Genomic DNA, 11548 nt, shown 5'->3' with positions numbered 1-11548 from the left:
AATGGTGCATTTCATGTGTCACCCACACAAGAGCCAGTCCAGGGGCACTGGCAACGATCTCGCTCAAAAAATTTCATGTGTCACCCGCACAAGAGCGAGCCCAGAGGCACTGGCAACGATCTCACTCGAAAATCCTACGACAGCCCCGCACAAGAGCCAGTTCAGGGGCACTGGCAATGATCTCGCTCAAAAAATTTCATGTGTCACCCGCACAAGAGCCAGTCCAGGGGCACTGGCAACGATCTCGCTCGAAAATCCTACGACGGCCCCGCACAAGAGCCAGTCCAGGGGCACTGGCAACGGTCTCACTCGAAAAATTTCATGTGTCACCCGCTTTGCCATAAAAACAAAGCCTGCTTCTATCTCACTTATGCATAATCTTATTGATGATGATTTTTTTATCAATATATAAACTGTGAATAGTCACATGAAATGTGAATAGCAACTGTTGTTCCTTTTTCGATGGTGCTTTGTTATATTATCTACAATCTACAATTATTCTATGTATATTAATATATCATTCAATGCATAAATTAATGCATTTTCTTTTCCAATTTTATTTTTTCTAATTTTTATTTTCATATTTTTGTCACTTTTTATAAATGTTACTCTGTATTTTTTTATATTTTATATATTTTGTTCTGTAGAAACCCATGAAGAAAAAACTGTCAAGGAAGCACTCCAGTCTTTGACTAAAAAACAACAGTTGCGTCAGTACTCGGCAAAGGAAGGTAGCAGAGTCCTTTCTCAGGTCTCTAATGCAAAGCCAGGTGCCTTTAATATACATAATCGCTCTAGAAGTTTAGACAGAAAGTGCAAGACGCCACCCATACTTTTACACTCTGCTTCCTCATCACAAAGTGTCAACCAGAACTTGAAGACTCCAGAAGAAAACCTAAATTTTGTTAAAGTTTTTTGTGCTCGACCAAGTTCCAGTAACCGAAGCAAAAGCCATCTCAGACTTTCCCCTGATTCTCCATCGCCTCCTACATTAAACAAGTGCCCATCAGATTCTCCAAAGACAGTGACTGCACTATGCTGTCAGCTGGCCAATAACCACCTTACAAAGCACAGCTTATCACTTACTGGCAGTTGTCCGCACTTGGCAGTCTCAAATGGTCATAAGGATGACCCCTTGCAACAGCTCATTCCAAACCAGAAGCTGTCTGCTTCAACAGCCTCTTCAGCCAGTGATCTCACCTCAGGATCTTCTGATTGGTCTGTAGTTGATCCTCATGCTGATGTTAAAGTTAACCAAGGCCTGAAGAAGCCTGATTTCCCAAAAAAGTATGTTAGCGACACTGAAGATTTGGAATTCAAGTTCTTCCAAAAGCAAAATCATAAGCCGAAGATCTTGAAACAAAATGTAATCCGTGCAAGGAAAAGCACCCACCCAACATTACCTACCGTATCTCCTAAAATGCAGCAATCAAAATCCCCTTTCCTCAAAATAGGAGTGCCTGGTCAATTATATAAAGCTGACAGGTATGTATGTTTCATTTCTTGCTTTTAGCTGTTAAGGTCTCAATCCCAAGTGAAAGCTTACTTCTAAGCTTTAAAAAATTTTGATTAGTCCTAACAGAAATGTTTCCAGCTTTTTAGCTGAACTCTACATCTTTCAAGCCATCCCCACCATGAGCTATCTCTCCTCAAAATCACACCCTGCTATCTTTTAAAACAAAGAACACATTGGATAATGTAGTCTGGAGTACACTATTCCAAAAAAAAAAAAAAAAAAAAAATACAGTATAGTTGAGGCTGGAAGGTTTTGTGGGAAGCCCTGTTACATTGGGACTGATTTGAGACTAACACATCATCACTTCACATCACCATACTTCCACATGACCCTTGCATGGCATTATACCACATCATGTTACACAGTTCACTCTGTAAGGTGGTTGCTGTTAGGAAGGGTTTCCAGCCATAGAAACCAAGTCAAAATTCATTGTTTGATGTATGTCCAGTTTTCCATACTAGCAATGAATAGGATTTGGAATCCTGGGAGATATATTTTTGGCACACTAATATAATCCAGATCAGGCTAACCACATCGAATGATAGGGAACATACAGAATTGTTTAAGATAATAAAACTATAATTTTTGAAGATATATAATTCTCCATTCTTATTTATGAGGTCTTGATTTTATATATATTAATAAAATACAGGGTAGCAAAAAAATTTTAGAAATTTTATTTACCACCAGTGGTCTAGCGAGGGTAAAAAACAGTCAATAGACTATGTATTATTCATTTAAAATACGGAGATGCCTGTAATAGGACATCTAACCCGCTTGAAATAGCAGCAAGACTACATACCACAAAAAGTAGGGATAATTTCGAAAGGGAATGAAAAATAAAAACATTTACCAATCTATATTCTGTACCATGGTTTCAAGTCAATTTTAGTAAGATCTTACTAAAATTGACTTGAAACCATGGTACAGAATATAGATTGGTAAATTTTTTTATTTTTCATTCCCTTTCGAAATTATCCCTACTTTTTGTGGTATGTAGTCTTGCTGCTATTTCTAGCGGGTTAGATGTCCCATTACAGGCATCTCTGTATTTTAAATGAATATATATATGTATATATATATATATATATATATATACATACATACATACTAGTCTAACTTTTAATTAAAACATGCAGACCTTATTTACACAAATACTTTTTATATTTTATATGTATGTATATATATATATATATATATATGTGTATATATATATAGACACATATGTATGTATTAATGCATATATAAATGTACTTATATACATAAAACTAGAGACCTTAATTATCATTCTAGCATAAAATTACCAATGAAAACAATTATGCAATGTCAATATATTTTGAGCGTAGCCATTGCCAGTACTGCCTGACTGGCCTTCGTGCCAGTGGCACGTAAAAGCACCCACTACACTTCCGAGTGGTTGGTATTAGGAAGGGCATCCAGCTGTAGAAACTCTGCCAAATCAGATTGGAGCCTGGTGCAGCCATCTGGTTCGCCAGTCCTCAGTCAAATCGTTCAACCCATGCTAGCATGGAAAGCGGATGTTAAACGATGATGATGATGATGATATATATGTAATCAAAGAAACAAGTCACCACAAACCCTTTAACAAGTTCAACCTTAAAAGAATGAAGAACAATGAGATATAAAAGATTCTTAGTATCACTCAGTAAAACTTTTCAGTTGCTCTCCAGTTATCTATTTAAAGCTGTATATGACTAGGGTACATCCACACTTAGTTTGCATCACCAATCTGGAACCCCTATCTTGCTCAGTACAACAGTCACCTGGAAACTGCTCAGAAATGTGCAACCAGATGAATACTCACCGACAGGAATCTACCTTACTCTGAATGTTTTGCTTATCTGGGCATGAACACAAACCTCTAACATTTGGCAACTGACTTGGTAGACACCCACAAGATTATCCACCATCTTTCCAACAACAACCTTGGGCACTTTTTTGAATTCCATATGTCTAACACTTGTGGACATGCTTACAAAATCAAAAAGCTTTCAGAAACAATTTTTTCATGCTCAGAATTGCTGAAGCATGGAATAAATTACTTGTATCAGTTGTTAGCTGTTAAGACATTATATCCTTCAAAACTTTCATGCTTCCCGAAATTCACCAACTGTACACCTGATGCCTCCACCTCCGTTTCTTTTTTTTCTTTAGATTTTCGCTGTTTATTTCCTGTGCATGTTCTGTTCATGCAGTTTTGGTTACTTTTTCTGATGAGTTGTAATGCACCTCAGCACTGTATATAATAAGTTCATTATTATTTAGACAACAAGCATATCAAACATTTATTCCCATCATTAGCTGTTTAACGGATATCACATTGGTTTTGACACCTGGGCAGTCCCATTCAATCCAGCAGTGTCGACAGCATTAAAAACGTAAACACTTCCTGTGAATTAATAGACAAGTAATATCAATGTAATGTCCATTACATCTACATACATACACATACACACATGCGTGCGCGCATGCACATTTAAATACATACAAATATAAATATTAGTTTGTCATTGTTGACCACTGTCAACCAAGGACACTAGATGGAAGAAGATGATGAGGCATGGTGTGCCTGACTATTGCTGATTAGTCTGTGTTCTTTGCAGGTCTTTGCACTTGTGGTCTGTTGGGACTGAAGGCAGGGAGTTGACTATGGACTGGTGCAGTTCACATTTTCTTTGTGCCCCTGCAATCCCGTTCTGTTCATAGGCACCTTAATTGCTGCAGCTTTGCTAGGCAGGGCCATCTTGCACTTTCATTTCCCAGGTGTTGGGGTTGATCTCAAAGCTCTTCAGTGAGGCTTTAGAATCCTTGAAGTGCTTTTCCTGTCCACCTTTCATGCACTTTGCTTCTGCCAATTTACTATAAAGCAGTCTCTTGGGGAGTTGTGCGTCAGACATTTGAAGAAGGTGGCCTGCCCACCTGGCTTGATTTTTCAATAGCTTTCTCAGGCAGTTCTTTACACCTATATAAATATGTGAGTGTATGTATACAGACACATACTTAAATGGAATTCAATAACCTGGTACCAATGTATTTATGCAGGCTGAATTAACTAGAGATCATTCAGTTAACCTGCACAAATCACATTCTGCCATCATAACCAAGATTCTCACCTATCGTAGCAGAATGTCATTTGTGCTACTTCATTGAATTAATTACCAGCTAATTCGGTCAGTATAAAATCAGTGGTACTAGACCACTGAATTAAATCCCACTAAAAGATTCCTTATCCATCTTTCCTATATTGAGTATGCTTTCTTCTAGTTTTGTATCAATGTACACACACATATATATCTTACCATATATATTAATGTATACACTTGTATATTCCAGTTGTACTATTGTACCGTCCAACAACGCTAAGAAATGTGAACAAAAAGTTCAGAAAGTGAGATGTATCAGTTGCAGACATTCTACATTATAACATTCTGACATCCCATCAGATTTTAAAGACGACTGCTTTCAGAAGAAAGATTACAGAAGGAAACAAAGAAGAAAAAAACCCATAATCTTTGCTCAAGCTTGTTATTAAGCAGATGTATTACCCCCTTATCAATTGAGTGATTATATACCTTCTTCTACACATGTATGTGTGTAATGGAATGACAGGCTTATGCAAATGACAATTCAAGAATAAAATAGAGAACAGAAACAAGGACAAACTCCTTGGCGCTAATAAAGCCCAGGCATGACCAATTTTCGGCAATGTCCCTGTATGGCACCTTTGTCCAGTCACTGGACATTGTGTGATTTAATTACCATCAAAAGATAGCATTGTTATTTCTTTTTTTTTTTTTTTTGGTCTTTATTATTAACAAGTTTGTACCATTTAATATTTGTTCATGTGTGTAAGTGAATATATATGTGTGTGCATATATATATTTGCGTATATATATGTGTGTATACATATACATGTGTGTGTATACGCATATGTATATTACTTGTATATGTATGAATGTATATAAAATCAAAACAGTCATGAATGCTATTTAACATGCAAATGTACCATTAATCACTTTTGTTCCCTCTTGTTAAAATCTAACCACAAACCAAATGTGATTCTAATGTTATGTCTGCTTTAAGTATCTGTGATGACTCTATCATAATATAATTGTTTGTTTCAAAACCTGATCTCAGATCAATTCAGTTGACAAACTTGTACTACTCATATATATATATATATATATATATATATACATACATACACACACATGCATGTGTGTGTGTGTGTGTGTGCGCGTGCATGCATGTACAAGTGTGAGTGTATGTATTTATATATATACACACACACACACACCTTTTTATAAGACTAATAATGCTTGGCAACCCTTGCTCTTGTCTTCCAAGTTCCCTGGTCATTTGATATTACTGTTGTCTTTGCACTAAGTCACATGCTAATATTCACAGCAAAAAAAAAAAAAAAATTATGAGTTACATCCCAGAGTGTGAGTATGAACTTTTCCCAAATGAGCAAATAAAAGGCAAAATATTGTGATATCCAGACATGTCACTGAGAAGTTGAATTTCTAATGAAAGCGGGTAGTGGGGAGGATTCTGATATTTGGTCTCCTTTGATTTTTAAAGTATTTTTGATGTTGAGGGTAACATGTTTTGGTGTTTAGGCTTTTGGTTTTTTTTTTAATTTTATTTTAAATTCTGGTGCTTCTTTACTTGAAAATTTTTCAAGGTGTATTTAAGGTGTTTATCAGGAATAATGTTTCAATATAACACATATAGATATATATATATATACACACACATACACACACACGCACACGCACACAATACACATTCAGACATGCATACGCGCACACATACATTCATACTCACAACGTACAGGCATTCATACACACATGCACAAACATTTACGAAAAACTGCAACAATGATAACACAAGCAAAACAAAATTTATTGTAATTGAAGTATATACATAAAGATCTATCAAAATCCCATTAGATAATGGATATGTCATAAATATATTCTAAATATGTCCTTAGCTTTCAATCAAAGTAAGCACGAAACATTCTCATCCAACTATATGAAAAGTTACCTAACAATATTGGCGTAATATGGTATGTTATTTTACCTGAAGATGTAAGGTGTAACTAATTGTAGTTCCTGTAGTTCAAGCAATAAAGAACGAATCGGTAGCTTTGACATATACAAAACACAAATAGTGTAAACCAGTTACATATATCATCTGGGCAGCAACCTCATGTGTGTTTCAAAGCTCTTATACAAATACTGGCTACCATATATCATTGTACCATGGGGTTACTCCATTTACTGGATATACACGTGAGAATCCATTAGTGTATGCAGAATTCATATAGAATGAACAGGTTTTAATCACAAGTCACAACAGTTGTTTCTGTGCATTAGTAACAGCCCTTAATTGCTGAGTTTTCCATATCATACTATGATATATATAAACATGATCCAGCAGTGGCTTTGCACCTGCATGTCATCAGGTGACTGGCTTTGAGTAATGGTTTTTCTACAGCTGGATGCTCTTTCTGTTGACAACTCTGACCTGTTTCCAAGCAAGTTGATATTTCCCCATGGCCAGACATGTTTTCCATGGAAGACTAAAAATAACATGATCACTTGTATGACACTGATGCCCATTTACAATCATCACATAATATCAAGACAAGTGAACATGCATGCACACGCATGCATCTGTGTACACACACACACACACACACACGGTTTCTTTCAATTTTTGTCTGTCAGGTCCACTGAGAAAGCTTTAATTGGCTTGAGGCTATAGAAGACATTTGCCCAAGATGTCATGCAGTGGGAATGAACACAATAACATCTTGTTGGAAAGTCATCTTAATGACATGGCTACACCTCTGCCTATACAGATTTTTAGAATTAAAAAAATTTCTTTACTTGGAAATAGTTAAGGTTTGATAACAGAAACTGCATGCAGACATAAAATTCTGTCTCAAACAACCATGCTAGTACAGAAAAATGGACATTAAGCAAACAAACAACTGTGTGCGTACGTGCGCGCGCACGCACACACACACTCTGTGTGCATGTATATTTAATAAAAACTTTGTTTTAATCACTACCAACTCAAATATCTACATTTTTACAAAGAAAGTTATATATAGGTGCAGTATGGCTTTGTTATAAGACATTTGCTTCCCAACCTCATGGTTTCAGGTTCAGTCCCACTATATGACACTTTGAGCAAGTGTCAGCTACTATAGTCGCAAAGCCTAGTGGGCTGATTTGGTAGGCAGAAAATGAAAGAAGCTTGTCATATTTATATGTATGTGTTGTATTTCTGATATTTTGCCTTGACATTGCATGGTAGTTGTAAACGAATGTCACCTTCATTTCCAGTCTTCCATGAAAACATGTCTGGTCATGGAAATATATTATTTTACTTGGAAACAGAGAGGGTTGGTGATAAGAAAGATATCTCTGGCCATAGAAAATCTGCCTTACCAAATTTTGCTCAATCTATGCAAGCATGGAAAAGTCGCCATTAAAACAGTGATGATACATATTTTGTTGGTCTTTACATCCTTGATAGACCTAAAATGTTCATAACTAGATATAGCCCTCAGCTTCTGGATAGCCATGAAGTAGACAAATACTTAAGAATTAATCAACAATTTTTCCCTTAAAAAACAATACCCACAAATATGAATAGGTTGACTTAGATATTACAATCAACTTACTGATAAGCACAAATTATATTATGAGAAACAAAATGAAGAGTTTGTATACAGTAACAAAAATTCCAACCACTTGCATGTAGTTCTCAAAAGCTTTGTCAAAAACATTAATAGAAGTTTCTAACATTGTCAGATAAAGATATGTTCAATATAGTTATCTGTTAATATAATAACATACAAGCAATAATCAGACATATTGTAAATCCATTAGTCTCTACTTTTCTGCCATCCACTAACAAGAAAAGATACTGAAAAATCATTTAGTTAACCTTCTTTCCTTTTTCACTACACATCATTTAAAATGCCTAAAAGTTTGGTAATCAACGTTTCTCAATCAACTGCTATTCTAGAAAATTATTTGGTAGAAACAAAATTGAAATTATATTGGACATTAAACATAAAATGACATTTACAAGGAAGTCAGCTGCAAAGATTCATTTTCTTGGTTTCTACCACAATGCCAAGGCAATTATTTCATGAAGGACATCTCCACAAAAGTCTTTATGCATGGTGAATGACAGATTCATATATTGCTATTTTCAAACAAACTTCTTCCTTCTGAAGAAGAATGCCAGCAAACTATCCAACTGTATTTGGAAATGAAAAGACAGTGGAATTACATTGGGCATCCAAAGGAATGATTGTTGAATGATCAAGCTATACATTAATATGACATGAAACTGTAGCATATGTAATCTGGAGGGGGAAAAAATTCATTTTAAAGAAATCTCCAACAAGAAAACAATTCAAATGGCAGATGCTTTTGAAAATTTCTTTTAAGAAATTGGTAAAAAACACAAGACCAAATTAAAGCAGATTCACAATTCACCATATATGAAAACATATACATGATTGTACCTGACTGTAATCTGTAAATAATTTATAAAATATTTCAGAACGAATAAAATGAAATATCTAATCTAAAGGAATTAAAGGATCTCACAGAAACAAGAAGTTACACCACCCCCTAAATTCTATGTACAGATGTAGGCATTGTAAAACACGTTCTGTGCTTTATAGGAGTACTTAGTTGAAAAGTAGTAGTTTGCATACAATATACTACAATACATACGTATACACACGTACACATGTCCACATATATACTCGTGCAACTATAAGTAGTTCTCAACAAATACCACCCCAACTAAGAAATATTTGAGAAATTTTTTTTATTTGTTTGTTTTTTTGCCTCCCTTTACTTTTTATTTATGAGACGGCAAAATAGATGAATTCCATATAACTCTTCTTTCACCTCGTTGGGCTAACGCAAAAGGTTTAAAGCGTCTTAATCTTATTAGACATGGCAATTAGTCTATCCTCTTTCACTCATCCTTCTATGAGAATTATTGCATTAATGTACTCGTATGCAATATTGTTCATGCAATCAAATCTGTTCTACTAGCAAACATTTGTTAATATCACCTTTATATTAAGGGATAAAGTATTTTTTTCAAATGTAAATAGGAATAATAATAATAATAATAATAATAATAATAATGGGTGTGGTCCACTATAAGAATGGATATAATAGGTCTGGTCTACAGTTAGAACACATAGTATAAGCATGGTTCATAGATGTGGGAAAATGTTTATGGCTCTTAGAAAATATAAAATTCAATTGTGGTCCAATGTAAATTATGGGTGTGGTCCAATGTAAATTATGGGTGTGGTCCAATGTAAATTATGGGTGTGGTCCAATGTTTGAAAATATAAAATATGGGCATGGTCCAAAGTATGTAAATATAAAATTTGGGTGTGGTTTAATAAAAAGAAAAATGGAATTTCTGTATGGTTCACTATATAAAAAAAAAAAGTATTAAGGATGATTATGAACTGTTGTTAAAAATGCAATGATGGGTGTGGTTAAATAAGAAAAGAAATTGAGAGTTGCTGTCCAGTATAAGAAAGAAAGAAAGACAGTCTACTGTAAGATGGTACCCCCAAATACTTCTGCTGTCTAAATTTTTCATATTGAAAATGTTGAATTTGTTGCAAGTGAGGTGCGAAGATGCCTTTTTCTAAAGGTTTTTATTGATTTTTTTTTTTTATTCCCTCCATTTTTATAACATAAGTTGGGTTCATAACATGATGATGTGTGTTTGGGTTTTTTTATATATTGTATGTATATTTATATATATATATGTGTGTGTGTGTGTGTATTTATATACACATGCGTATATATGAATGTCTGTTGTTATATTTATGCTTTACTGTTGACCAATTTGTAAGCTCCTTTGAAAAACAGGACAATAATTTAATTTCTCCTTCTCATTTTCAACTATTTGACTCCTTTCCTTTAGAAAGCAATGGATTTCACAACTTCCAATTTCTCTCCTTCTCAAATTGTAAAGTTGTTCTGACTTTGTTGAATGTAATGATTATATTTGTGTATTTGGTTTAAAGGTAATCATATATACACAATGGTGATGAAGAGTAAGGATGAGTGAACAACATTATATTTGAGATAAATATATTCCTTGTTTCTGTATTTACAATCCTACCATTGATTTCTTGTGAAGATTTTGCAATGCCTTATCCAGAATGAAGACGGACTACCTACATTTTTAAGTAGGACACTTGATAATTGCCATGTTTTTGCATGAATCCGACAGTAGCATCGTAAACTAACAAAAAGTGTGTGTGTGTGTGTGTGTGTGTGTGTGTGTGTCCTTAACCAGTATAACACATTGGATCATGTCTTTGCCACAGATTAATAATCTCACCAAGATGGACCAAAATTTTCATATCTCCTCCCTCATATTGTGGATTATTACTAAATATTTAAAGAGTTACAGGGAACCAGAATGCAACACTTGGTAAAATCAGTGAATCTCAGGAAGAAAAAAAAAAAAAAATTGATCTTTATATTCTGACTTGAAATATTTCTGAGGCTAGCTTTGCCTTTAGGGTCAATAAAATTGCTACGCAAAATTTATTGGAAGTTGTTTCATTTGACTTTATCCCTCTTTTGTAACTTGTAACCTTGTGTTAATGTAAGAAACTATTTAAGAACATCATTTTGTGCATTGAAACAATAACGTGAATAAAATTTAGTTTAACAAAGTGATGTCTGTTATACATGTGTATTCATACATATATATATATGTGTGTGTGTATTAGTGAGCTTAATATTAAGGCAGTAAGCTGGCAAAATTGTTAGCACATCAGACAAAATGCTTAGCATTTCTTCTGTCTTTGCATTCTGAGTTCAAATTCTGCTAAGGTTGACTTTCCTTTTGGGGTTGAGAAAATAAGTGCCAACTGAGCACCAAGGTTGATGTAATCCACTTGCCCCCTCCTCCAAAATAGCTATT

The 11548-nt window shown here is 34.6% G+C and overlaps 1 protein-coding gene across 9 annotated transcripts in view; it reads left to right on the top strand.

Moving 5' to 3' along the window:
- The window catches only part of LOC106873676 (tubulin polyglutamylase TTLL5), a 152629-nt gene extending 141331 nt beyond the window's left edge, over window positions 1-11298 (top strand). For all 9 annotated transcript variants that reach the window (XM_014921137.2, XM_014921136.2, XM_052968971.1 and 6 more), the window contains 2 exons: window positions 648-1485; window positions 4871-11298. In XM_014921137.2, coding sequence (XP_014776623.1) covers window positions 648-1485; window positions 4871-4961 — 929 coding nt within the window. In that variant the 3' untranslated portion in view covers window positions 4962-11298. The remainder of the gene's footprint in view (window positions 1-647; window positions 1486-4870) is intronic.
- Window positions 11299-11548: the final 250 nt, after the last annotated feature.

This window comes from Octopus bimaculoides, chromosome 6 (assembly GCF_001194135.2).
Source record: "Octopus bimaculoides isolate UCB-OBI-ISO-001 chromosome 6, ASM119413v2, whole genome shotgun sequence".
NCBI lineage: Eukaryota > Metazoa > Mollusca > Cephalopoda > Octopoda > Octopodidae > Octopus > Octopus bimaculoides.
The sequence above is the reverse complement of the archived record's forward strand: the minus strand, read 5'-3'. Positions and strand labels throughout refer to the sequence as shown.